The 27,923-nt window shown below is 46.4% G+C and overlaps 1 protein-coding gene across 1 annotated transcript; it reads left to right on the top strand.

The window, feature by feature from the left end:
- The first annotated feature begins 1,651 nt into the window (after positions 1–1,651).
- Positions 1,652–26,838, top strand: Adsl (adenylosuccinate lyase). The gene is made up of 13 exons (XM_005067006.4): positions 1,652–1,850; positions 7,115–7,318; positions 9,730–9,774; positions 10,349–10,428; positions 13,611–13,782; positions 14,621–14,667; positions 16,237–16,327; positions 17,322–17,391; positions 17,526–17,673; positions 19,102–19,192; positions 20,341–20,430; positions 25,326–25,502; positions 26,326–26,838. Exons 1-13 carry the CDS (start codon positions 1,698–1,700, stop codon positions 26,410–26,412), a joined length of 1,455 nt encoding a protein of 484 aa, XP_005067063.1. The 5' UTR covers positions 1,652–1,697; the 3' UTR covers positions 26,413–26,838.
- Positions 26,839–27,923: the final 1,085 nt, after the last annotated feature.

The following is a 27,923-nucleotide window of genomic DNA, read 5'->3' as shown; positions in this document are numbered from 1 at the left end:
TGGTGACCCATGCCTTTAATCCAACATTCAGGAGTCAGAGACAGGTGGATTTCTATAATCACAGGCCAGCTAAGGTCTGAAATTGACGCTGTCTCAAAAGAGTCAGTCAGAGAAGGAAGTAGGACCAAGTAGAAAAAGTTAGAGAAGGCCAAGTGTAGCAGAGGCAAGCAAGAAGGCTTGTAAGGCTCAGAATAGCTGACTTCAAAAGGATGTGTGAGGGGAGAAAATAGTGAGCCACTTTGCTACATCAAAGCAACTATACCGCCGGGCGGTGGTGGCACACGCCTTTAATCGCAGCACTTGGGAGGCAGAGTCAGGCGGATCTCTGTGAGTTCGAGGCCGGGCTGGACCGACAGCCTCCAAAAACAATACAGAGAAACCCTGTCTCGTAAAAACCAAAAAAAAAAAAAAAAAAAAAAAAAGCAACTATACCCCTGAACCAATCCACAGTGTGCTCCCCAGGAGCCCTAGTCCAGCCTTCTGCTGCTCAAGGACCTTGGGGGCCAGGCATGTGTAGTTTTGTTTGACGGACCAAGTATTCTGGAAGAAGTCAGGTAAAGGGAGGCACTAAGGAGCCATGGAAAGAAGGCTTGAGGAGGCAGCTACAAGGGAGACTGGGGAGGAGGGGGCAGTGTTCAGATCTAAGGTACCATGCCTGTTTCTGTGTCTGAACTATGCTTCTCTGGGTGGGTATTTGTCCACCTATCTATTGTTTGATGAGTATGTACTCAGTCTATGCTAGCGATGGTGCCAGGTACACGTTACCAAGGCAAACGATGGGATCTCTGTCTCTATCACAGTGGTTCTCAATCTGTGGGTTTCATGGTTGGGGGTCACCATGAGGCACTGTATTAAATGGTCGAAGCATCAGGAAGGTTGAGGGCCACTGCTCTATCAAGATTGCTGGGGGCTGGAGAGATGGCTCAGAGGTTAAGAGCACTGACTGTTCTTCCAGAGGACCTGAGTTCAATTCCCAGCATGTATCCCTTGCAGGTCAGAAGAGGGCACCAGATCTCATTTCAGATGGTTGTGAGCCACCTTGTGGTTGCTGGTAATTGAACTCAGGACCTCCGGAAGGGCAGTCAGTGCTCTTCACCGCTGAACCATCTTCTTCAGCCCCAAAGGCAGGTCTTTGTTGTTATTTATTATTACTGTTATTATGATTATCTTGCTTTGCCCTTTCCTGTACAAATATAGAAGTCAATCGAATCTTAACGTATTAGTTTTTTTTAATGTATACGATTTTCATCTTTATTCTGCCACAGAAAATTTGAATTGTGAGTCTGATTTGTTCCCCATTGGTCACGCATTGGGTAATTCTGAGAGGCTGCTGCTCTGTGAGCAGGGAACCAGCACGCGGGCTATGAGTTTATCTCCCGCGGGACTGCAGTACTGCCGGACTCCACTAGGGCTCCTTCTTGGCGTCCCTAAGAATGCTTCTGGAACCTTCCTTTCCGTGTTAAAGGCTAGTCCTAATGTGTGTTCCTCTGGTGGATAAACTGAGGCGGCACAGAGAGGGGCATCGACTTAGTAAGCCTCGACCAATGGAAATAGCGCTGACCCTCGGGCAGGGATGAGCGACACTTGACGGACCGCCTAACTCCTGGGGGCGGAGCCATGGAGGAAGTCCCGCCCAACGTGCGCCCAGGCTTCCGCTTTTGGCCCTGCTGCTCGTGTCGGCCCGTTCCGTGTTGAAAATGGCTGCCGCCGGAGACTGTGGCGGTCCTGAAAGCTACCGTTCTCCGCTGGCGTCCCGCTATGCCAGCCACGAGATGTGCTTCCTGTTCAGCGACAGGTACAAGTTCCAGACGTGGCGGCAGCTGTGGCTGTGGCTCGCGGAGGCTGAGCAGGTAACTGGCCGTGCCCCGTGTCGCGAGGGAGGTCACAGCCCGGGTACCTGTTGCCTCGGCAACAGTCCCGGAGACCTGCACATCCCTCGGATGACTTCAGGTTTTGGGAGTTGGTTTCCTTCCACAGCATAGCTCGAGTGGCATGCTAGTTAAACCTTGCAGGCTCGGGGGTGGAGCGTGGGGACGGCCACGCGCCCGTGCATACGTAAGAAAAAACTTTTTAAACCGCGTAGCAAACTTGGTGATTTCCCCCCACCTTTTTAGAAAGAGGTATTTTTATTTTTTTGGTAGAAGTGCTTTGCCTTCGTGTGTGCATGTTCACCACGCACTTACAACAGCCTGTTGCAAGCTGCCATGTGGGTCCTGGGAACTTAACTTGGGTCCTCTGCTAGTGCCCTTAGCCACTGAGCCATACCTCTAGTCCTTGGTTTTTCTTCTGGTAGTGGACAAAACCAAGTCTGTACAAAACCTAGGGTTGCCCTAGGTTATCCAGCGAGCTCCTGACAGTAGAACTGGGATTTGAACCTGGATGCATTCCAGAACCTGAGCTGAGCCCGCGGTGCCTTTGAAGTTAGTGACAGCTTTGGACTCTTGTTTCTGAGCTGCTATTGCCTCTTATTTGTATGTATTTTCTCTGAGGTGGGAGGATCTGGGCAGGTGTTTATTACAGAGGATTCCTGGGTTTGTGGGGTTGTTTTGGTGGTGGTTTGATTTGGGGTGTTGGGGGAGGGGATTGGCTTGTCTGTCTTTTGAGGTAGCCTGTCTCTGTAGCTTGGCTGGCCTGCGGGCTGGCTTCAGAGTCACAGAGATGGGCCTGCCTCTGCCTCCCAAGTATGAGATTCAAGAGGATCAACAACACAGCCACTTTAATAGTTTCTCTTACACGGGCTGCAATATTGTTCAGTCCAATTTTTTTTCTCAGACAGGGTTTCTCTGTGTGGTCCTAGCTGTCCTGAAATTTGCTCTGAAGACCAGGCTGGCCTTAAACTCAGAGATCCGTCTGCCTCTATCTCCTAAGTGCTAGGATTAAAGGCGTTCGACGCCACTGCCTGTTCTCGGCCCAGTATTTTTAAAAATGGGTAGAGGAAAGAGGTTTTCCAGAGAAGGTGAAGGAAGCTGAAGGGGATCCAGAGAGCTGTAATGTTTCTCAAGTTTAAGAAAAGGTTAGCAGTAAACTTACCAAGAACTCAGTAACTAGGAAACAAACCTTCATCCTGCATTCACAGTCCAGCCCCTCACTGTGCTTCCAACATCACATTTCCCAGTGCTGCCTTCTGGCTTCTGCTCTGCCTTAAGGCCTTTCCAGTAGTCTTAAGGCACGGAAGAAAAGCTGTGGGCTGGAGAGGTGACTCAACACAGCAGCTAAGGACTTGAGTTGCTCTTGCAGAGGACCTAGGTTGAGTTCCCAGCACTCATGCCACGCAGTTCTAGGGATCCAACATCCTCTTCTAGACCCTACTGGTACCTGCTGCACTCATGTGAAAGACCACACACACACACACACACACACACACACACACACACACACACACACACACACACACACTGTGTGTGTGCGTGTTTTATTTTACTGACTTTTGAGGTTATAATATAATTGCATAACTTCTCCCCTCCCTTTATTCCCTCCAACCTTTTCCACGTAACGCCCCCCTACACACACATACCCCTTGCTCATTCCTAAAGTTAATGAACTCCTTTTTCGTTAATACTTGTTGCTGGTATGTGTGTTGTAAATATATACAAACAACCTGCTCAGTCTGTATAAGGATACTTGTATGTGTGTTTCCCAGGCTGACTTTTTTCCCCCCTCTTTTTGATTTTTGAGACAGGGTTTTTCTGTGAAATCCTGGCTGTCCTGGAACTCATTCTATAGAACAGGCTGGTCTCGAACTCAAAGAGATGCACCTGCCTCTGCCTCCCCAGTGCTGAGATGAAAGGTATTGGCTGGCCTAGGGGAAGACTGCTCTGCTCTCAGCATTCCTTAGCTGGCTGCACTTCTTTTTTAGGGTTAAGGCCTCATGGGCTTTACCCTTTCCATGTTAACATGGCTACTGGTATCATCCTTGTTCAGGTCTTGTTTCTGCTGCCATGTTGGTGAGACTTCATGGGTACAGCTTCTCTGACATTTCTTTCTTTTTTTTGGTTTTACAAGACAGGGTTTCTCTGTATTGTATTGTCGGTCCAGCCCGGCCTCGAACTCACAGAGATCCGCCTGCCTCTGCCTCCTGAGTGCTGGAATTAAAGGCGTGCGCTACCACTGCCCAGCTTTCTCTGACATTTCTAGGAGACATCATCTCCCAGCACATCCCCTTTCCTCAAGCTCTTACAGCCTTTTTGACCTCCCTTCCACCCGTGATCTCTGAGCCTTATGTGCAGCTGTGCTGTGGCTGTATTAGGTGGGATTTGGCTTCACAACTCTGTTTCTGTAGTAGTCTTAGTCCATTAAGAGAAGTCTCTTTATATGTGGGTATAAAGACAAATATCTAAAATGTAGTTTGCAGATTGTGCTGGTGTAGTAAATGGCCAATGTAGGTTCTCCAGAGTCCATAACTTCACTAGCATGGGTAGTTGGCTAGGTTTCCAGAACTGGGCATGATTCCCCTTCTGTGTGAACAGGTCTTAAGTCCAGTTACCACCAAGGAATTCATACCACTATTGCACCCTTGGGGTTATGATGCCATGCTGGTCATTTTTTTTAAAGATCTATTTATTATGTATACTGTGTTCTGTCTCCGTGTATTGCCTGCAGGCCAGAAGAGGGCACCAGTCTCATTACAGATAGTTGTGAGCTGCCATGTAGGTGCTTGGAATTGAACTCAGGACCTCTGGAAGAGCAAGCAGTCAGTGCTCTTAAGCTCTGAGCCATCTCTGCATCCCCTGTGGTTCATGGGCATCATAGTTGGATAGGACTATTGGTTGCTTTCTGCTTTTGGATGGTGCCTTCTGGTCATACATATATAAATTTTTTAATCTTTTAAAAAATTGTTCCTTGCTGGGCAGTGGTAGTCAGTGCCTGTAATCCCAGCACTCAGGAGGCAGGGGCAAGCAGATCTCTGAGTTCAAGGCTAGCCTGGTGTACAGAGTGAGTTTTAGGACAGCTAGGGCTACACAGAGAAACCCTGTCTTGAGCCCCCCCCCAATAGTGTTTCTTTTTTTTTTTTTTTTTTTTTGGTTTCTTGAGACAGGGTTTCTCTGTGGCTTTGGAGACTGTCCTGGAACTAGCTCTGTAGACCGTGCTGGTCTCGAACTCACAGAGATCCACCTGCCTCTGCCTCCCGAGTGCTGGGATTAGAGGTGTGCGCCACCACCGCCCGGCTCTCAATACTTTTTCTTATAAAGGCTACTTATATTAGCTTATTGACTTTCCTTTCTTTCTTTCTTTTTTCCTTTCCTTTTTTTTTAAGCCCCATCGGATAAGTATTTTTCTTATACCTGTTTCATAGCTGAGGAACTGACGCCTGAGGAACATAAGCTATTGGTTCCCTAACAATAGAGAGTAGGACCTTACATGCGGTGTGCTTTGTGTTGTACTCTCTCATTCATCTGATACCCACGTTCTGTAGATGAGGGCGTAGTGTGCAAGCCATGCTGGAGTCACTGGAGTTTATAAGTGACCTCAAGCTGAAACTGGAGTATAAGGTTATCTGCTCTACATGTTGTTGAAGCATACATAGCTGTGGATGAGGATTATCTGTTAAGAGCTTTGAGTTAGTAACAAAGCCAGCTGTGGTGGTCCACACCTTTATTAAAGCTTTATTTTTACTTTACTTTTTTATATGTAGTTATATATCTATATGTGGATATGTGCTTGGTTGGGTGTAGGTGCCAGTGGAGGCCAGAGGATCCGGGGAGCTGGAGTTACAAGGGGTTTTGAGCAGCACCATGTGGGTGCTGGGGACCAAAGTCAGGTCCTCTGCAAGAGCAGTGAATGCTCTTGACTGCCGAACAACCCCCTAGCCCGGCACAGGTTTAATCCCGGCACTCGGGAGGTAGGGGGAGATGAATCTCTGTTAGTTTGAGGCCAACCTCATCTCATAGCAAGTTCCAGGCCATCCAGAATGCACTGAGACACTGTCTCAAAAAGAAAAGAAAAGAAAAGAAAAAGTAGTAGCATACATCCCATAATAACTGGTTGAGTTGGGGAAATGATGAGGTCCTAGAGAGAGGGTTCAGCAGTTGGGAGCCCTGGCTGCTCTTCCGGAGAACCCAGGTTCCTTTCCCAGCAACCACAGGGCAGTTCACAACATCTGTAACTTCAGTTCCAGAGGGTCTGATGCCTTCTCTGGCTTCCTCGGGCACCACGTGCACATGTGAGATGTATACCATACATACAGGTAAAACATAAAATAAAAATAAATCTTAAAAAAATGAGAAATGACCCAGTGGTGGTGGGTTATTTAATCCCACTGGATTAAAGGCCAAGGCAGACAGGTCTCTGAGTTCAAGGCTAGTCTGGTCTACAGCATTCCAGGACAGCCAGGACTGTACAGAAACTGTCTAGAAAAGCAAAATGAGAGAGAAATGAAAGATTAGGAGGAATACAAGGGACTCGCAGCATCAGAAGTATGGATCTGTATCGATGGGGGGTGGGCACACATGGAGGTTACCTGACCAACCTTTGTGGAATGGGTTCTCTCCTTCCACCTCTGCAAGAGTTCCGTGCTCTCCTTGCAAGTGTTTTAATAGCAGAACCAGGCTTGTTTCCTTTGGAGACTGTTTGACGTGAAGTCAGAATTCTTCTGTTTCTCCATCCCAGGCGTTGGGACCACGGATGAATTACATAAACCCAGCATTATGGAATTGTTTGTTGGGTTGCTGTAAATACGTCTCAGATGGAAAGCCACCACACTTTGTGTCCTGACGAGTATTAGATAATAAAAAGAACAAAAGTTTCTTCTTGTGCAATATGCCTTAAGAGAGCTGAATGGGTTAATTAAATGTGTGACAATGTCATATATAGTGTTCTAGATAAAACCAGGCTAAAGGAACAGCATTGACTGACACAGGATGTTTTACATGGATGTTAGAGAAGGGCTTTCTTGATGTCATTTGAGCCCAGAGACGAGAACAAGAGAGGCAGGAGTTCAAAGTCTACGTCGGAACTCTGTTGCTTCTTGTTTGGGAGTTTTCTTAGAAAATTCCTCCATGCCTCCTTCCATACCCCATGTATTTGAACTTGTTACCTCAGGTTTTGATTTAAGAGCTAGTTCATTTTACATACTTGAACATAAAGGTCACCGGACTTTGTTTTGCCTATTCTGCAGACCCTGGGTTTGCCTATCACAGATGAACAGATCCAGGAGATGAAGTCAAACCTGAACAACATTGACTTCCAGATGGCAGCTGAAGAAGAGAAGCGCCTGCGGCACGATGTGATGGCTCACGTGCACACATTTGGCCGCTGCTGTCCGAAGGCTGCAGGCATCATTCACCTTGGTGCTACCTCCTGTTACGTTGGAGACAATACAGTATGAGCCTATGCTCTTTGCCTTTATAATGTATTCATGTGTTTTTGTTTGTTTGGGTTTTTTTGTTTTTTGTTTTTTCAAGACAGGGTTTCTCTGTGTAGCTCCTCTGTGGAGGCTGTCCTGGAATTCTCTCTGTAGACCAGGCTGGCCTCGAACTCACAGAGATCCGCCTGCCTCTGCCTCCTGAATGCTGGGATTAAAGACGTGTGCCACCAATGCCCGGTATTTGTGTGTTTTTAATTTTCCAACTTACCAAGGGCCTTTATAACTGCTGTTAGTTTCTGAAATGATAGTATTACAAGTTCTTTGTAACTATTATTTTATGTGTTTGGGTGCTTTGCATGAATGTCTGTCTACTATGTGTACACAGTGCCTGCTGAGTGAGAAGCAAGTGTAGAATGCCTTGGAACTGGAGTTACAGCAGGTTGTTAGCTATCGTGTGGGTGCTGATAACCGAGCCCAGGTCTTCTGGAAGAGCAGCCAGTGAGTGCATTTAACCACTGAGCCATCTTTGTGGTCAGCCACTGTTCCTGCCTCTAGGTTCAGAAAGCTGACCTGTACATGAGTTCATAGAACATTGAGTCATTTGGGTTTGACTTCATTATTCCCGGTTCTACCAATGAGAAAATGTAAAGGATGGTGTAAGAAATAAGTGGTCATTACACAAGTAGAAAAGCCAGGAGCTCTGTGGGTTGGGGGCGTGGAGTAGAAGGGTCATTTGGATCCATAGCCCCCAGCCTTAGAAACATTAGTGAGGCTGCCTCTCAAAAGTACACAAGCCCAAGAAGAACGGCTCAGTTAACACTTGAAGATGAAGTTTTTTGAGACAGGGTCTCACTCTGTAGTTCAGGCTGGCCTTGAATTTAGAGATCCTCCTGCTTTTGCCTCATGAGTGCTGGGATTAAGGGTCTATGCCACCACCCAGCTTTTAACTTTTGAGATGGGGTCTCAGGACATGGTTGTGTTATCTAGACTGGTCCTTTGCTGGGGTGCTCTTCCTGATTCAGCCATCTTGGGTAGCTGAGTACAGGTGGATGCCACTGTGGCCAGCTCCTTTTTAGTGTTAAATAATGCATAATTAAAGGTATCTTTGTGTAATTGCTCAGATATGGAAGAATAATCTCTTAATTAGGTTTTTTTTTTTTTTTTGGTTCTTCGACAGGGTTTCTCTGTGTTGTTTTGGAACTCACTCTGTAGACCAGGTAGACCAGGCTGGCCTCAAATTCACCTGCCTCTACCTCCCGAGTGCTGGAATGGAAAATATTCTTTATTTTATTATCCTTTTTTTATTTTTGGTTTTTCGAGACAGGGTTTTTCTGTATTGTTTTGGAGGCTGTCCTGGAACTCACTTTGTAGACCAGGATGGCCTCGAACTGACAGAGATCCACCTGCCTCTGCCTCCCAAGTGCTGGGATTAAAGGCGTGCGCCACCAACGCCCGGCTGGAAAATATTCTTTAATTACATATATTTACTTATGGGGTGGTGAATATGTAGTTATGTTGTGAGCTTGGGGGGTTAGAGGGCAACTGTGGAAGCTCCCTTTCCAGCGTGTAGTCCCTGAGATGCAGCTCAGGCTGGCAGACTTGGTGGCAAGCACCTCTGCCCACTGAGCTCTTCTGCTCGTTCCAGTAATGCTGTGTCTCCAAGATTTTTGTTTCATCAGGGTGTGTTTTGGAGTTTCCCAAAATACTTTCCCTTCCCTCTCACAAGAGCAGCTAGAAGGCTTGTGGGTGTGGCTCAGTGGTGGGTCACTTGTCTAGAATTCGTGAGGCTCTAGATTCTTTCCCCAGACTGGGGAAAACAGAAATCCCAATTTCGTAAACGTTCATGTTCTAGATCGTGTCTTCCTGTGCTAACAAGGATAAATGAACAGGGCAAGGTGGCTTAAACCTGTAATCCCAGCACTCAGGAGCCAGAGGCAGGGCGATCTCTGTGTGTACAAGGGCAGCCTGTCTAAATAGCGAGTTCTATGACAACCAGGAATACACAAACCTTGTCTCAAATAAATAAATAAAAAGGTAAGGAAAAAGTAGGAGAATACTGATGGAATGTGCCATAAATAAGATAAAAGTCCACAGACTTACACCATACATTGGACAGTAAAGGTTTTGTTCTTATGGGTCCCAATAATGCATTAGTCATACTGTTCTGGAAATTGCTCCTCACTCCTGTAGCCAATGCTAATCTTTAGCTTGAGCTTGCTGTGTGCAAGGATGACCTTGAGTTTATGATCCTGCTGCCTCCACTTCTCAAGAGCTGAGATTACAGGTGTTTGCCACTATTCCAAGTTAATGATGCTGGGAATGGAACTCGTGGCCTTGTGCATGCTGGGTGACTATTCTGTCCATGAGCTGCATCCCCAGCCTAGCTTGACACGGCTTAATGTGAAATCATTGAATTTTCCTTTCAGGACCTGATTATTCTGAGAAATGCATTTGACCTGCTTTTGCCAAAGGTAAGATTTTGACCGAAGATTCCTATCAGTTTAGGTGCCTCATAATAGGAGTGTTCTGAAATTATAAGTGAATCTGTGCAGTGTCGACACCTAAAGCTAATGTTCTCAAGTCAGACTCTGTATGTCATCTGTGGAGTTAATTGTCTCTTCTTAGGTTAAAACATAAGGTACAGTGGTTACACGTCTTTAATCCCACAGTGGGGGAAGAGAGGTGGGTGGATTTCAGAATTGAAGGCTAGCCTGGAAGAGTGAGAGTGCTTTTTAAAGTACAGCCTTTTAAATGTCGCAGGTGCAACCAGAGATGAGTTGCTGGAGTATTTTGTTCAGGCCATGATTTATTTTGCAATAGTCTTAAAATAGTTTGTGACATGTTAAGGAGTTGACTCAGTTTTCAAATGTTGGCTCTTAGGATCCTTGCCCAGGGTACTTCAGGAAACAAAGGTGAAATGACACAAGTCTTGCCTTCCCTGAGCTCTAGGTGGAATTCCATGTTAAATTTTGTGACCATGTAGCTGAAGTTACATAAAGAACTCAGTTAATTCACCTTCTTCCCCCCACATGATCTTTCTTGTAGCTTGCTAGAGTGATCTCAAGGCTTGCTGATTTTGCTAAGGAACGTGCTGATCTGCCCACCTTAGGTTTCACACATTTTCAGTAAGTGATGACTGCCGGGGAAGTGAACTTACTATGTGTGTGTTGAGGCCAGAATCTCAAAGCATAAGTAGATATCTTGGGACACTGGTTGGAAATGTGCCCGAAGCCTTGATTAGAACCTTTGTGGGGGCTGGAGCTGTTGCTTTGTGGGAATGTGATTGTTTGGCATGCTTGAACTCTTGAGTTCAACATCCAGCATGGCAAGAAGAGTAAATAAGCTACACTGAAACCGTGGGTGGAGACATAAGCCCCTGGATGGCCTGAGGTAGGATAGCTCGAGCCCATGTGTTCTAGCCTAGACTGGACAACAAAGTAAGACCCATCTCAATGATGAAAAATAGAACTTTGTAATAATCACATCCATCTATCTATCTATCCATCCATCCATCCGTCCGTCCGTCCGTCCGTCCGTCTGTCTGTCTGTCCATCCATCCATCCATCCATCCATCCATCCATCTATCTATCTATCTATGTATCTATCTGTGTGCAGCCATGACAGTGCAAGTGTGGGGGTTAGAGGACAACTTGTAAGAGTCCATTCCTTCCTTCTGTGATGTGGTCCAGGGATTGAACTCAGGTCATCAGGCTGGGCAGTATCACTGGCCCAGGGATTAGTAGTTTGTTTATGTTTGTCAAGAACAAAGACTTTTTTTTCTTTTCTTTTTAATGTGTGTGCATGTTTCATCTGCATGTATGCATGTTTTATACCATTTGCATGTCTGATGCCCAGAGAGACCAATAAAGGGCATGAGACCCCCTCACACTAGAGTTATAAATGGTTATGAACCATTGTGTGGAATGGAGCCCAGGTCCTCTGGAAGAGCAGCCAATGCTTTAACCACTGAGCCATCCCTCCAGGCCTCACACTCCTTTTTATTCTTTCCTTATGAATTTAACCCAGGGCTTGAATCCAGACTTGGAAAGCATCATGTCAGGAGATTATTTATGATATCGCTGGAAACAGTCTAAGTGACTGTACTGATGAGAATAAATAATCAAATAAAGTATGGTATGCAAGAGGTTTGAGTAATATCCAGTCACTAAAATGTTGCTCATAAGACAATATGAGGGCTCTGGTGGTACACGTCTTTAATCCCAGTACTCAGGAGACAGAGGCAGGCAGAGTTATGAATTTGAGGCCAGCCTGGTCTACAGAGTGAATTCTAAGTTAGCCAGGACTACACAGAGAAACCCTGTCTCAAAAAAACAAAAGACAGTGTGGAAGTATGCTTAAGTTTATGTTATGGGGAAAAAGAGAAACTTAAATAATACAAAAAGCAAGTGTAGTGATACATTCCTTTAATCCTAGCACTGGGAGGCAAGGGCAGGTAGATCTCTGTGAGTTCAAGTCCAACCTGGTCTGTATACAGGTTCCAGGCCAGTCAAAGATACATAGAGCTTTTCTGAAAGGAAAAGAAGAAAAAAACCTGTAGAAAAGTTATCACCTTGTTAATTTGGCTACCCTGGCTTAGGTAATAATAATTAACTAAAAGTTTCCTCACTTTGGTCTGTGTATTAACAAGAGCTCTCCTAGAGCTACACTCTAAGCCCCGTAGTTTCTGTTTTTCATGTTTTATTTTGTTTGTGGCAGGTCTCACTGTGTAGCTCTGGCTAGCTTGAAACTCCTGTAGAGACCAGGCTAACCTCAAACTTGAAGAGCTCTGCTTGCCTTCTACTCCCAGTGATGAATAACAAGATTAAAGGTGTATGCCACCTCACCCAACTCCAGGCCTGTAGCTGATTTTTAGGATATGTAAGCACTTCTATGGTTACTAAATACAGCCCTAAAAACCTGTGTCATCTTTGGAATGCTAAACTATTTTTAGTATATTTATAGTGTATGATAATTAGCTCCTTAATTTCATATCTCCATCAGTGATCACTTCTGACACCTGCCCCATCCTGGCAAGCACAGTACTGATTTTTGTCTGTAGATTTGCTTACCTTAGAGACTTCATCTAAATGGTATCATGTACAATATATGACCTTGTGTAGATGACTTCTTTCCTCTAACATGTATCTAATAGTCAAGGTACATCATTTCTTCTTATGGCTAGTCAACATCTTATTCTATAGATGTGCCTTATTTTGTTGGCCCATTCATCAGTTGTGAGCATTTGGGTTGGCATTTTACAGCTGTCATGAGTAGTGTTGCCATGGACATGTCCACACAGATCAATCTGAGTGGGAGTCAGCAAGGAAGTCTTGTTTATGATGTCCTGGTGTGTCCTTTATATAGTGATGTGATTAGATGTCTCTGGCTGTCTCAAGCATTTCTTGTCAACCTCTGGGAATATAACCATCAACCAAACATGCATTGTCCTTGGCCTTTGATTCAGATACTTCAAGGGGCTGCTGATTTAAGTCAGTAATCATGTTTCATTAAGATGTATGAGGTGCTGGGCAGTGGTGGCGCACACCTTTAATCCTAGCACTTGAGAGGCAGAGGCAGGCAGATCTCTGTGAGTTCAAGACTAACCTGGTCTACAAGAAACCCTGTCTCAACCCCCACCCCTCCCCCCCAAAAAAAGGCTGTATGAGGCTCTGGATTCCATCCCTGGGACTTTGAAGTAGGGGGGGAAAACTAATTTTAAAAAAATATTTTTTGTATTGTTTTCAAGACAGGGTTTCTTTGTGTATCCCTGACTGTCTTGGAACTTGCTCTGTAAACCAGGCTGGCTTCAAACTCTGAGATCTGACTGCCTCTGCCTTCTGAGTGTTGAGATCAAAAGGCGTGCACCACCACTCAGCCTTAATGTGTACTGGGGCCTATGGGTGGAGGTAGGAGGACAGTTTGCAGGGTCTTGATTCTCTCCTCCCACCCTGTGGGTACCAGAGACCAAACTCATGATGTCAGACTTGTCAGCAAGCACCTTTACCCATTGAGCCATCTTACCAGCCCACGGTTCTATTTTGTTTAAAGATAGTGTTTCCTTGAGTAGTAAATACATGCTGGCCTCAAACCTGTGTCCTTAGTCTCCCCAGTGCTGGGATTATGGGTGTTTAAAACGGTTCTTGGTAAAGCGCTATGCTAGCACCCCTTTGTATATAATTTGTAGTGGCACTGATCTTTACTAGTTTCTCTGGTTGTTACATTATTCCCTTTCTAGCTGGTAATGGTAGCTGTTAGGTGCAGGTCGGCCTTGAGGTGGGACCTCTGGGTTGTCTTTGTTCTCCTTCAGGCCTGCTCAGCTGACCACTGTCGGGAAACGCTGCTGCCTTTGGATTCAAGATCTCTGTGTGGACCTCCAGAACTTGAAGCGTGTCCGTGATGAGCTCCGCTTCCGGGGAGTGAAGGGCACCACTGGCACTCAGGCCAGCTTCCTACAGCTCTTCGAGGGAGATCACCAGAAGGTATTCCGGGGACCAGCAAAATGGATACTTGAGGAAATTGGTGGAAGGAGAACACCAGTTCCTGCAAGCTGTCTTGTTCCCATACTCATGTCGTGTGAATGTGTGTTCATACACACACAAAATAAAAATATTTAAAGAATATAATAAAATAGATGCCCACAGCGCATTCATCTCTTAATGTATGTAGTACCCCAAAAAAAGAGAGTCTGAAAGTGACCTAAGGGACAGCTTGCCTCTGGCTTGATAGGATTGATCTAGAATGTGTTGGAAGAGGTCCAAGGCCTAGCGGGATGACCAATTGAAGTATATCCAGACTGTATGCCTACATTCACTTTTTTCCCCCCAAGACAGGGGGAAACCTGTGTAGCTTTGGAACCTGTCCTCAAACTCACTTTGTACACGATGCTGGCCTCATACTCACAGAGATCTGCTTGCCTCTGCCTCCAGAGTGCTGGGATAAAACACATGTGCCGACACCACCCAGCACTCTTTTTTTTTTTTTTCAATTTATTTTATTTTATGTGCATTGGTGTAAGGGTGATCTCCTGGAACTTGAGTTACAGACAGTTGTGAGCTACCATGTGTGTGGGTGCTTGGAAATTAACCTGAGTCCCTCTTCCAGAGGACCCAGTGCTCTTTTATTTTTTGGTTTTTCAAGACAGTTTTTCTTTGTAGCCTTGGCTTTTCTGGAACTCACTCTGTAGACCAGGCTGGCCTTGAACTCACAGAGATCTGCCTACTTCTGCCTTCTAAGTGCTGGTATTAAAGGCCTGCGCCACCACCACCCAGCTTTTGAACACCTACATTTCTAACAGGATGTGTCTTGTCTTTCTTAAAGGTGGAGCAGCTGGACAAGATGGTGACAGAAAAGGCAGGGTTTAAGAGGTATACACCTGGGGGAAATGCTGGCTCCCTGTTAATGATGGGCCTCTAGATTCAACTGTTTCTTCTTTTCCTTCTCCTCCTCCTCCTCCTCCATGTGTATGTGTATAAATGTTTTACTTGCATGTATGTCATAAGAGGGCTTTGAATCCTCTAGAATTGGAATTACAGATGTGCTGTAAATCAAGTCCAGATCCTCTGTGAGTGCAACCAGAAAACTTACTGCCAAGATGTCTGTGTCTCTGGTCCCTTGTTTGTTTGTTTGTTTGTTTGTTTGTTTGTATGTTTTATGTGTGTGTGTGCTTTGTGTGTATGTCCATATAGCATGTGTATGCAGTGCCCATAGAGACTAGAAGAGTGTCCCTAGAACTTGCCGTTTCAGACAGTTGTGAACTGAGTGCTGAGTATCAAACCCAGGCCCTCTTCAAGATCAGATGACACTGGATGTCGTGGGGCACACCTTTTATCCTGGTGCTGTGGAGGCAGAAACTGTCCTGAGTTCCAGGACAACCATGGCTACATAGTAAGATCCTGTTTCAAAAAACTAAAAAGAAAAAGAAAGCAAGAAGTGCTCTTAACTGATGAGCCATCTCTCTAGCCCCCTGGTTTCCGTACAGTAGCTTTATGCCTATTGCTGTTCTGTTTTGGGTTTGTTTGTTTGAACTTGAATTCACCAAAGTCCTCCAACCTCAGCATCTCATGCTCAAGAATTACAGTTGTCAGTTGCCATATCTGGAAGTGTCATTGGTTTTGTTTTTTTCCTGGGACCGCTCAGTGAGTTAGTGTAACTCTAACCACCTATGTTGAGCTTCACCAGACTCCTCCATGATTCCTTTTCCTCAGCATCTCCTGGAGCTACAGGGGACATGGGCATTGTAGGTTCTGCCTCACTCTCGGATCAGAACACTTTGCTGGGGACTAGTAAACAGGGAAAACAGCTTTATTCAGGAGCCCATTGTCAGCATAACCGAACATACCAGGGAGCCAAGTCATCACTTAAGATCAGTTTTGGTTTGTATGTGTCGCAGTGACTTTTTGTTGTTGTTGTTGTTTTGAGATAAGGTTTCTCTATGCAGACTTGGTTGTCCTGTTGCTTGCTATGTAGACCAGGTTGGCTGGCCTCAAACACAGAGATGTGCCTGCCTGCCTTTGCCTCTATAGTGCTGGGACTAAAGGTGTGTAACACCACACACAACTGTTGTTGTTCAAGAAAGGGTTTCTTTATGTAGCTCTGGCTGTCCTGGAACTAGCTTTGTAGACAAGGCTGGCCTCAAACTCACAGAGATCTGCCTGCCTCTACCTCCTAAGAGCTGGGATTAAAGGCATCACCACCACCAGGTGACAGTCACATATTCTAACATAGATCTCTTTTGCTGGGCGTTGGTGGCGCACGCCTTTAATCCCAGCACTCGGGAGGCAGAGGCAGGTGGATCTCTGTGAGTTCCAGACCAAGCCCGGTCTACCTAGCGAGATCCAGGACAGGCTCCAAAACAATACAGAGAAACCCTGTCTCGAAAAAAAACCAAAAAAACAAAACAAAAAAACATAGATCTCTTTTGTGTTTATTTCTAGAGCTTTCATCATCACTGGACAGACCTATACACGAAAAGTGGACATTGAGGTGCTTTCTGTGCTGGCCAGCTTAGGGGCATCAGTGCACAAGGTAATTGTGACAGCTTGTAGGGTGGGAACTTTTAAGGAATCCTCAGACAAACCCTAGCAGCCCTGGGCTTTCAGTTAATTGTATCTCTATACATTAGTCATAACAATTTGGTACCTCTGAGGAAAGACTTTAATTGAGGTGTGCTAAAGGAAAAGAAGTTATTCCTCTATCTACAACATATTCATCTTTTGAAGGAGATGTTAACATTGAAATTCCCAAGCCAGGTATAGTTGCATATGCCTGTAATCCCATAACTTCAGAGGGAGAGGCAGAATTGTTTCAGGGTCCTCTTTGGCTACATAAGAAGTTGAAAGCCATCCCATGCTACACGAGACCCTGCCTTAAAGAGAAAAATCGGGCATCATGATGTCTTTCCATGATCTAGCTATGTCTCTTTCTTTTTGCACTCACAAGTCAGGGTCTTGCTGTGTGGCCCAGGCTAACCTCAGACTGACCTACTTGCTGAGGTTATAGACACACTGCACACTCAGCTTCCTGATACCTTACACTGTTCTTTGGTTGAGAATGTTTCTGTTGCTGTTCTGTGGTGCTTGGAATCCCAGGCCCCATGCATTCCAGGCAAGCACTTCCCTACGGAGCCACCTCCCTAGTCTAACTCTTTGCATTTGTCATCTCTGCTTTTCAAGAGCAGAGAAAAGCCTGAGTAGAAACTCTCTGGGGGCTCCTAGGTGGGCAGGGCTGGCCTTGAACTCAGCAACAGCACACACTAAGTTTATCTCCTGCCCAGGAGTGTCACCTGCCCAGCAGTGGTGGCTCACACCTTCAATCTCAGCATCCAAGAGGCAGGTGGATCTCTATGAGTTTGAGGCCAACCTGGTCTACAGAGAGTTCCAGAACAGGCTCCAAAGCTACAGAGAAACCCTGTCTGGAAAAAACAAACAACCCAAAAAGAGCTTATCACCTGTGTGCCTCTGGCCTGACCCCAGGTTCCCTATGTAGCAAGCATAATATGATGCCTGGTCTGCCTCCACAGATTTGCACTGACATACGCCTCCTGGCGAACCTGAAGGAGATGGAGGAGCCCTTTGAGAAGCAGCAGATTGGTGAGTGTAAAGTAGAGACTGCTGGAGGTGGGTGGACGTCCCCATGACTTCTCAGCATGCACCTAGCAGATGCTCATGCACTGCTATCCCAAGACGCCTTTCTGCCTTTGCATCCTATCCTCTTCTGTGGGCAGGCTCGAGTGCAATGCCATACAAGCGGAACCCCATGCGCTCCGAACGTTGCTGCAGCCTGGCCCGTCACCTGATGGCCCTTATCATGGACCCACTACAGACAGCCTCTGTGCAGTGGTTTGAACGCACACTGGATGACAGTGCCAACCGGTCAGTGATGGGGGCAACACATGGAGCACAATGGGAGGAGAACTAAAGGAAGGAAGCAGAAAGACGATTTGAACATGTCCATTTTCTTCTTTACCCTCAAGAAGCTTTGATTGGAGCAGTGTGCTTGGTGCTATGCCCCTAGTGCAGGGATTGGAGAGTGACTGCTTACAGCTCAGGAAGGGAGTGTTAAGATGTAGTTCAGTTATAGAATGCTCTTGCCTAGTGTGCACGAAGCCCAGGGTTCCATCCCCAGTCCCTCCTAAAAACCAGATACGGTGCTCTCTGTGAGGACAGGGTTGGAGGCAAGAGCATTAGAAGTTCAAGAACATCCAAGTCAGCGTCCACCCTGGCCTACAGACATAGACCCTTAAAGGATAATTAGGAACCACATGAAGACACAGACAAGAGGTCATACAGAGGTACCTAGTTGGCCCTGTATGGAGCCCTTTTGGCTAGGGTATGAACACAGGTGGCAGCTAGTCTATAGAGAATCTAAAGGCCCCAGAAGGAGTCTAGCTTTTGCTATGTAAACCTGTTTGTGTCCTCCTCTGTTTCATATTTTTTAAATTTAGATTATGTGTACGTGTATTTTGCCTATATGTGTCTGTTTGCCTGTGCACCATGTGTGCCTGGTGCCCACAGATCAGAAGAAGGTATTGGAATCTTTGAGCTGGAGTTATGTATCATGGAAGCTGGCCATGTGGGTGCTAGGAACTAAACCCAGGTTCTTGTAAGAGTAACAAGCATTCTTAACTGCTATCTCCTATATATGTTAAATAATCTGTAAATTACACATCATACCTGATACTGTGTAAATCCTGGGTGAATAATTGCTGTCATTGTGTTATTTGGGGAATAAAAGAAACTGGCTGCCAGAGTAATTTATTTTTCCAAACTTTATTGATCTCTGGGTAACAGAAGCCCTGGTTGCAAAACTCTCAGGTACAGAAGGCTGTGGTAGTGGTAAAACCTAATTCAGATGGCCTGCAGAAATTCTCCAGCATCACTGAGGGAGTCCTGTGTACAGGCAGCTCTGAACAAGTTAGACCATGGAGATGGAAAGGAAAGGTATGAGTCAGTCAGTCACCTGGCAGCCTAGGGGCCGACTGGAGAACTTGGTGACGTCTACTCAGACAGGACCCGCTGCAGGGGGGAACAGGTTGGTAGCAGCGAACAAGAGACAGGGAGGGAATGGCCAGTTCCTGGTGGAGTCTGGGATGGGTCTTAGGTGTAAGGTCTGCTGCTTGGGCAGGCAGTGTGGACTAGAAGTGAGATATGGGGGTTATGAGGACATTGGGGTGAGTGACATCATGAAACTGAAGGAAACTGCCCAGAGTACATAAGGCATGAGAAGCCAATGGGGCAGCTTCATGGGACACACCTTGTGTGTCTCTGACATTTGATTAACTGAATGCATTTGTTTCGTAGACGGATCTGTTTGGCTGAAGCATTTCTCACTGCAGATACTGTATTAAATACCCTACAGAACATTTCTGAAGGATTGGTGGTGTACCCCAAAGTAAGAGGCTTCTGGATTTGGGAAGGGGAGTGCTTTGGAGTGAGTGTATTGGAGTGCTATAGGCTGGCCCAGGGGAAGTTCTTCTACCAGACCTCACTCTTGAGTCCAAGACAGCAAAAGAAACCAGATCTGTGTAATTCATAGATGTTCATACAGACCAAGGAAAACCCTGAATTGTCTTGACTTATGAGCAGCTCAGGTAGCCAGGCAGAGAAAGTGGCATCGGCTGCCTTGTTGTTGTTGTTTTATTTTGTGAGTGGGTTTTTTTTGTTATGGTTGGTTGTGGCTGGCTTTTATTGTTTGAGTCAGGGTCTCTCTGTGTAGCCCTTGCTGATGTGGAGCTCACTATGTAGACTAGGTTGGCCTTAAACTCACATAGAGTGTCCTTCCTGGAATACTGGAATTAAAGGCCAGCAGCATCACACCTGGCCATTTGCTTTGATTTGGGTACCTGAACCAGATGGAGTCTTTTCCATCATGTAGTCATTGAAGTAGGGCAATGAAATTTAACTAATGGAGGAAGGGTAAATGATGTGTATGAATGTTTGTTGCATGTACGTGTGTGTATCATGCATGTGTAGTACCCATGAGGAGACAGAAGAAGCTGACATCCCTTAGGACTGGAGTTACAGGTGATTCTGAGCAGCCATGTCATTGTTGGGAACCAAATAGGAACAAGAAGCACTGAGCCAGCTTGCCAGCCAGATTGGGGTGTGTGTGTGGGTGGGGGGGTGTTTTGTTTTAAGATGTGTGTGTGTGTGTGTGTGTGTGCGCTTGTTGTTTTTCCGAGACAGGGTTTCTCTGTGTAGCTTTGTAAAACGGAACTCAGAGATCCGCCTGCCTCTGCCTCCTGAGTGCTGGAACTAAAAAAGGCATGCACCACCAACGCCCAACTTACATTGGTAGTTTTAAGGGGTGTTTTCATGAAGCTGTTTCTGAAAGTTTACTTAAAGACTTTTTTTTTTCCAAGAAAGGGAGGGAGGAAATCTGGATTTGTAAGAAAACCAAGAAACACTGTCCTTAGGGAAGCATTGAATCACCCATCTCTGTCAACAGTGGTAGTTTATAGCCCTACTGTGCATTTTCCTGATCTACTGGGTATACTCTGTGGCTTCATAATGTTGAGACATGTGTCTTGGCCCTTCTAGGTAATTGAACGGCGCATTCGGCAAGAGCTGCCTTTCATGGCTACAGAGAACATTATCATGGCGATGGTCAAAGCTGGGGGCAGCCGACAGGTATGTTAACAGAGAATCAAACTGGGTACAGTGGTGCATGCCTTTAATCCCAGCACCCAGGATGCAGAGGCAGATGGATCTCTGAGAGTTCAAGGCTAGCCAGGGCTACACAGAGAGACTCTTGTCTCCCCCCCCCCCAAAAAAAAGGTGAATCAGAAAAAATGGTTGTCATCTGTGTTGTTCTTTTGCTGCAGCTGAGGGCGAGTGAAACACAATCCACCAAACTTCCAGAAAGCCACATGGAGTTTATTTGGGAAAGGGAGCAAAGGGAGGGAATGAAAAGGCAAAGAAGAGGAAGGAGAGAAGAAGAAGACAGAACAGGCAGCAGGCTCTTGCTTATATAGGGAACGGTTTAGAATGAGTCTCTGCAGTAGACGTTGTAACTGGAGTCATGGAGATGCCGTTGCCCAGCTCCGCGCGGCCCCAGTTCCACTTGGTTTCTGCATGCACAGCCCTAATGCAGCCACCTAACGCATGCATGATGCAGCCATGCAACCTTTGACAGCTGTCAGTGAGGAACGATCACCTGTCAAAGATGGATCCTGGGGCAAGGGAAGGTACCCCAGAGAAGAAAGATCCCTGGGCCAGGAGAGAGCCTGAGGATTAGAGAGGCCCCACAACCAAGAAAGGTTCCCTAAGGAGAAGACACAGGCCCAGGAGGGGAAACCACGGGGAGAGAGGAGAGAAGTTGGGTGCAGGGACTGGGCAGGGTTGCCCAGGACCCAGGGAGAGGGAGAAGCCAGGATATCAACAATTCCACCTCTTATTAAAAGCTGGGAGATTAAACAGGGGTGTCAAGTAGGGCAGAAACATGGGGTGCCGGATCATCAAGACTGCTTCCAGCTGACTTAGGGGACATTGACCATCTTTGGCCAGGGAAGCTGGGGTGCTGCTACGTCCTGGGGTAGCTGGTTGTTTCATTGCAGTCCAGGCTGTGTGAAACTCTCTGTCACCTCTTAGACCTTTACATTCACTCAGGAGGCACAGAAGGTTGATTTGAGGGCCCCTGGACATGCTTGATGGTCTTTGTGTCTCCAGATCCATGTCTACTGGCTGGCATTCCTGCAACAGCTGCTAATTGGTTGGATTAGGAGTTATTGGGGGACACATAGAGAGGAGATGGATGAGCAGGATGTAATTAGTAAAAGCAGGAGAGTTCAGATCAGCCTGAGGGGAGAAAGAGGTTCAGGAAGGAAAGCTTATAGGGTTCCCAGTCCGGCATAGTGTGGTTGTAGGGATGAAGCCTCATTCTTCTGAAATTGGGGACAAGGTAGTTTGACCTCAGTGTCCTCCGAAGTTTAAGGGAACAGGGTCCTGTTGCAGATGCTGTATATCGGAGTTGAACTTCAGGTGGAGAAGTAAAGGGTTTGAGGCGGGATAAGTGAATCCAGTTGGGGAGGCCCTCAAGTTTAGCAGCTGTTGGAGTTACCAGAATCACCTTGACCCTGCCATTTAGGGAAAAGGGGTAAGGAGTGTTGGCCCCCGATGTTAATCGGGGATGCACAAGGATTGGCACATGGTTGAGGTAGGGAGTGGTCAGTAAAGTCCCATAGGAGGGAACAGAGGTGATGGAGGAAGGGTGTAAGCAGGTGATCGGGGAGAGGTGAGAGTTTAGGTGAGAGGCCAGGTGTTAGAACCAGCCACCCATACATGAGTTCAAAGGGTGAGGTGGAAAGGGGTCGTTTGGAGAGCCCTGAGCCTGAAAAGAGCCAGAGGCAAGAGTTTAAAGAACGGTTAGTTCACCCTACCTTCCCTGAGGACTGGGGTGATAGGAGATGTGAAAACGCCAATGGTTGCTGAGAGCTTTAGATAAGGTTTGGGAGATCTGAGAGGTGAACTCAGGACCATTGTCTGACTGAAAAGAGGCTGGAATTCCAAACCAGGGAATAGTTTCCCTGAGAAGGATGTCTAAGACTGTCTTGACTTTTTTATCAGTTGGAAATGCCTCCGCACACCCTGAGAAGGTATCAACTAATACCAGGAGATATTTGACTCGTCTGACTGTGGGCATGTGGGTAAAGTCAAGTTGCCAGTCAGTTCCTGGGAGAGAGTCCCTGGCCTGGTGGGTAGGAAAAGGGAGACTACGATACCTAGAGTTAGGGTCTGACATCTAGCAGGTTTTACAAGAGGTAGTGATAGTTTTTAAGAAATGTAAGTCCTCAGGGGTGGGTTGGAGGTGAGCCTTGACAATCTGAGAGAGCCTTACTGTTGGATGAAAGAGCTGGTGTAGACAGGACAGGATTTGTCGAGTGTCAGGAGGTGACTGTGAGGACGTGGGTTGTAGTGTATGAACTCCCTGTGGTGGGTGAGGTAGATCTGGGCCTCGGAGGGCTGCAGCCCTAGCTGCTTCATCAACCCAGTTGTTTCCTTAGAGGTAATGGAGCTGTCAGTGTGATGAGACCGGCAGTGAATAATCCCTATAGCTTTGGGGAGGTGGGAGGCCTTTAGCATGGCCATAATTTGACCTGAGTTATTTATGGATCCTCCTTTTGTAGTAAGTAGCCCATGCTTTTTCCATATAGCAGCATGGGACAGGAGGATGTGAAAAGCATATTTGGAGTCTGTGTAAGCTTTAGGGATTGTTGCTGTGCTGTGCTAATCGGAAGGCACAGGTGAGAGCTATTAGTTCAGCCTGCTGGTTAGTAGTGTGGGCGGGAAGTGCCCATGCCTCCACCACCCTGGTATCTGACACTGTGCCATAGCCTGATTTATGGGTCCCCTCATATAAAAAGGAGCTGTCATCTGTGTACCAGGTATAGCTGGCTTGCAGTACTGTGCGCTTCTGTATGTGTGAAGGATGGGCAATAGTTCTAGGGTTTCAATGCAGGAATGAGATGGAGAATAGTTAGTAGTAAGCTGAGGTAGAAGATTTGAGATATTGAGAGGTGGGTAGGATTGGAAAGTAAGGGTGGCATCTTTCCTAGTGCCACCTGGAGAGAAAGACCTTGGGAAGGAGGTAGAGTTTGTAAGCCTCTGTAAGTCAGCAGATGAGACAGGCTGTGGTGGGAGAAGACAGTTGTGGGTGACCCAAAGGTCAGTTTCTTTGACTCATGAACAAGGAGCTCAGCAGCTGCTAAACCATGTATGCAGGGTGCCCATCCTTGGGTGGTTAGATCTAGTTTCTTTGACAGATATGCTATGGGTGCAAAGGAAGTTCCTAGCTGGTGACCTAGAGCTCCAAGGGCTTACCCCTCCTTTTCTGCTACATAGAGAGAAAAAGGACAAGTTAGGTCTGGAAGATGAGGGGCTGGGGCCTGGAGAAGAGCCTGTGTGAGTTTCTGAAAGGGCTTAGTTACAGGGTTAAGGATAGTATACTGTAAGAAGGCCTTTGTAAGGTGTTCTAGGAACTGAGAGGGATTTTCCTGTTTGTCCTGAACTATCTCCAGAAGTTTATCTTAGTTTACTGGCTTGAGGGCAGTCTTCCAACTATGACAGGTTATAACTGATCTCTAGCTAGAATGTCCCCTGGGGTATTGATCCAGGATGGCCTCTGCCCCAGCAGGGTGAACTGCATCAATCTGGTGAACTACATCTGCATGGGCTCTAGCCTGCTCCAAACTCATCTGCGTTCCTTAGGTAGTAGGTTGTTGGTCAAAATCATGTATATATAATGAAAGGTGAGGCTGTAAGATTGGGTGATATGTTGGAACTCTTATGAAAGCAATGGAGTTAAAGGTATAGGAACCCAGTTTCTTTTCTATTTGAGAAAGTTCTGATAGTGAGAAGACCATTCACCCCGGCTGCTTCTCGCAAGGGAAGAACTGTAACCAGGTTGACTTTGGTAGTTTGGGGGCCACATAGCAGCACGAGACTGGGTAATGGGGCTGGGGGACCGGGGAGTGTGAAAGTAGGTGCAAGAATTGGTGACTAGAGCAGCCCACTGCTGGAGGGGAAGAAGCTGGAGGGGGAGAAGGGGCAGGAGAAGTAGGTGGGTGTTGAGGACGAAATGATGGAGATTCATCAGCAGGATCCAAACCAGTGGAGGTTTCCTCTGGTTCAGCTCTTACAGCTAGAAGGACATGAGATGGAGAAGAGGAAGAAGAAAGAGAATGTTTAGCAGGGAGGTAGAAGAACACTTGGCTATATGGTAACTCCTTCCATTTACCTGTCCGCTGGGCAGTAGTAAAATATTGGGATCCAAAGAGCCGTTAAACAGCCAATTTGACTTATTACCTAGGGGTTATTTAGGCCATTTCTTAGTGGATCTGGGTGCCTTCACAAATGGCATTAATTGAAGGGGTTTCAGATTTTCTAACAGGCATCCCAGTGGAGTGGGTGGGGTTATATTCTTTGTTGGATTACTTCCCATGGAGAGGCACAGAGACAGTGGTAGGGTACAAAACCCCAAGAGACCCCTCTTGGGTCTGAGAAACGAATGCACCAGTCAGTATAGATGTTGCTGGGGTATAAAACCCGATAGATCCCTCATGGGTCTGAGAAACTAGTGGCACAGGTCGTTCTTGCAAGTCGTCAGTCCTAAGCGATGGCCTGGTAGGACACCGTTGTCTGAGAAAAGGCAGTAGTCCATAACCGCTGCAGGCGTGAAGCCAAAAGTCAAGTGTTCTGCCTGGCCTGTGGGAAGTACACCAGAGGTGATTGTCAGTGACAGGGTCGGCTATGGCCTTAAAGGCTGTGGCTGGGCTGCCCCCACCCCCACCCCCTCACCCCCGCTTCTAAGAACACTAGAAGGGTGCCGGACAATCAGCCGTCACTCCTACAGGTCCAAGGAAACGTTTACGTAGACAGGGAGATGGGGTGCCTTACCAAATTGTAGCCGGTGTTGTGTGGGATCCCAGCGGACGGGTAGATGGAAAGGGGGCTGTCAGTTCTGGATCCAGCTGTAAGGTCTGAACACCCAGTTATGATGAACTAACACCACCTCACTCTCTCCCCAGGACTGTCATGAGAAAATTAGAGTGCTTTCCCAGCAGGCAGCTGCTGTGGTTAAGCAGGAAGGGGGTGACAATGACCTCATAGAGCGCATTCGGGCAGATGCCTACTTTAGCCCCATCCACTCACAGCTGGAGCATTTGTTGGACCCCTCTTCTTTCATTGGCCGAGCTCCCCAGCAGGTAACTATCCTGGACACTTTGAGGAGTATTGTCTCTACAATGCTGCTTGCAGGACCTGGACCTCCGGGGCTGTGGGAGGAATGTGAGAAGGTCCGCCTAGACAGTGTAGTAGAGGTTGGCCATGGTGGCATGGGCCTTTAATTCCAGCCCGGGTTACATAGTAAGTTCTAGGCACTCCAGGGGTTGCATAGATGTATAGAGAGACCCTGTCTAAAAACAAACAAGTAGAGGACCCCACCCCCACCTCAAGGTCTCAGAATCATATCCCACTGCGGTGTCACCAGAATGAAAATGCCTAGAGCATGGCAGCCAGTGCATAGGCATCATTGAACACTGCCATCCAGCAGTTTGAAATGAAGAGTTTGTTTTGTTTTCTCAAAGATCAGGACAATATGTTTAGGCCACAAAGAGCCCAAATTCTTTTCAACTCCAGCTCCAGGGAATTCAATTCTTCTAGTCTTCACTGACTGCCATATACACATGTAGATACACATGGAGACATGTGATTAAATAAAAGTAAAGATTGTGAGGACTTTGAGCCAAGGCAGTGGTCAGTACAGACAAGGGGAAGAAAGTCCGTTGGAAACTGGTCAGATGGGACTGGGGCAGAGGATGGAGAAATCAGATTGCAGTGTGGGTGCCTGGCAGACTTTAGAGCAACTGAAGAGGCACATGCCGTCTCTGGCATGATGGTCTTTGTGTTTATGTCTGGGAGATATAACCAATAAACAGTTGAGGAAACTTTAACAAGCTAGATCTTAGTGCTAGAGCTGGTTTGTGGACGGTACTAACATTTTCTTTTGTGTCTGCTCATCCCTGGTAGGTCCACAGATTCCTAGAAGAGGAGGTGTATCCCCTGCTAAAACCCTATGGGAATGTGATGGAGGTGAAAGCAGAGCTCAGTCTGTAGAGCAGAAGAGAAGTAAGGAAAAGTCATTGAGAGTTGGCTGATTATATTGTGGAGAAGTTAATTCTGCAGTGCCTCCTTCATCTCAAGAATGTACGTTAAGAGCAGGACAGTGGTGATCCATGCCTTAATCTCAGCACTCAGGAAGCAGAGGCAGGTGGATTTCTGAGTTCAAGGCCAGCCTGGTCTACAGAACTAGTTCCAGGACAGCCAAAGCTACACAGAGAAAACCCTGTCGCAAACAAGCAAACAAAAAGATTGTATGTTAAGTTTTGTTGCCTAGGGTTCACAATAGACAAACATTCTTGTTTTCTCCAGTCTTTTGTTTTTGAGACAGGGTCTCACTATGTATCTCTGGCTGGCCTGGAACTCACAGAGATCCACCTGCCTCTGTCTCCCCAGTAGTGGGATTAAAGATGTTTGCCACCATTCCTGGCTGTTTTCGTTCTTTACAGCAACATAATCTAGCAGAATAATGTAGTTTATATTTGCATCCTTTCCAGCTGTCTCATATCTGCAGTGTTTCCTGACTTAGAATGAGACTGTGTCACCATAACCCTTTGGAAGTACACCTACAAACACTGAAACGTGCTGGTAACACTGTAGCTTTCAGTCCGGTTGCAGAGCACAAACCCTATCAGCAATTAATACAGTCATGTCTGGTGTAGTTTCCTGAGTCTTATGCAGAGCACAAACCCTATCAGCAATTAATACAGTCATGTCTGGTGTAGTTTCCCGAGTCCTATGCAGAGCACAAACCCTATCAGCAATTAATACAGTCATGTCTGGTGTAGTTTCTCGAGTCCTATGCAGGCACACCTTGCCACATACTAAGCTAGACTCTTCTCTAGTCCCTTTCAAGTGTGTATTGGGCTGTAAAGGAACAAAAAGTTCCTGGTCCCTGTGAAAATGGGTTAAAGTGGAAAGTCACCTGGATCTGGTGATTTTGGAAGTGCTTGCTTATCAGGAAAATGCTAACTGGGTAAATGGATTCCATCATGGCATCTGCCAGTCTTTGGTCTTTGTTAAGTAGACTGGTAGCTGGTTAGATGAGCTAGTCAAAGCTTGAGCTATGAATTACTGGAAGGGGAACATTAAGTGTATATAGCCTTGCCTCAGGCTGCATATTTTATTGTAGATGAAACAAAGGAATAGAAAGATGGCTAGCTCAGGAGTCCAGTCCAGGCTATATGGATGAACCCGACCTACAAAACATACTTGAAGATAACTAGAATTAACCAACTTGGTAATAACCAACTTGGCAAGGTAAATGTAAACAGGTTGACCATAAGCTCAGTAAGAACCAGAGCTGAGGGGGCTGGTGAGATGACTCAGGTTAAGAGCACTAACTGTTCTTCCAGAGGTCCTGAGTTCAGGTCCCAGCAACCACATGGTGGCTCACAACCATCTATAATGACATCTTGTGCCCTCTTCTGGTCTGCAGATATACATGTAGGCAGAACATCATATACATAATAAGTAAATCTTTAAAAAAAAAAACTTCTTGTAAAGTA

The sequence above is a fragment of the Mesocricetus auratus genome, unplaced genomic scaffold (genome assembly GCF_017639785.1).
Source record: "Mesocricetus auratus isolate SY011 unplaced genomic scaffold, BCM_Maur_2.0 Super-Scaffold_100010, whole genome shotgun sequence".
Classification (NCBI taxonomy): domain Eukaryota; kingdom Metazoa; phylum Chordata; class Mammalia; order Rodentia; family Cricetidae; genus Mesocricetus; species Mesocricetus auratus.
This window is presented reverse-complemented; position numbering and strand designations above follow the sequence as displayed.

Excerpts from the sequence above, each read along its gene's own strand:
- Adsl (XM_005067006.4), top strand. The coding sequence starts at position 1,698 with ATGGCTGCCGCCGGAGACTGTGGCGGTCCTGAAAGCTACCGTTCTCCG. Across the intron at positions 7,319-9,729 it reads GTTACGTTGGAGACAATACA|GACCTGATTATTCTGAGAAA; the intron begins GTATGAGCCTAT and ends TTTTCCTTTCAG. Across the intron at positions 17,392-17,525 it reads CTTTGAGAAGCAGCAGATTG|GCTCGAGTGCAATGCCATAC; the intron begins GTGAGTGTAAAG and ends TTCTGTGGGCAG.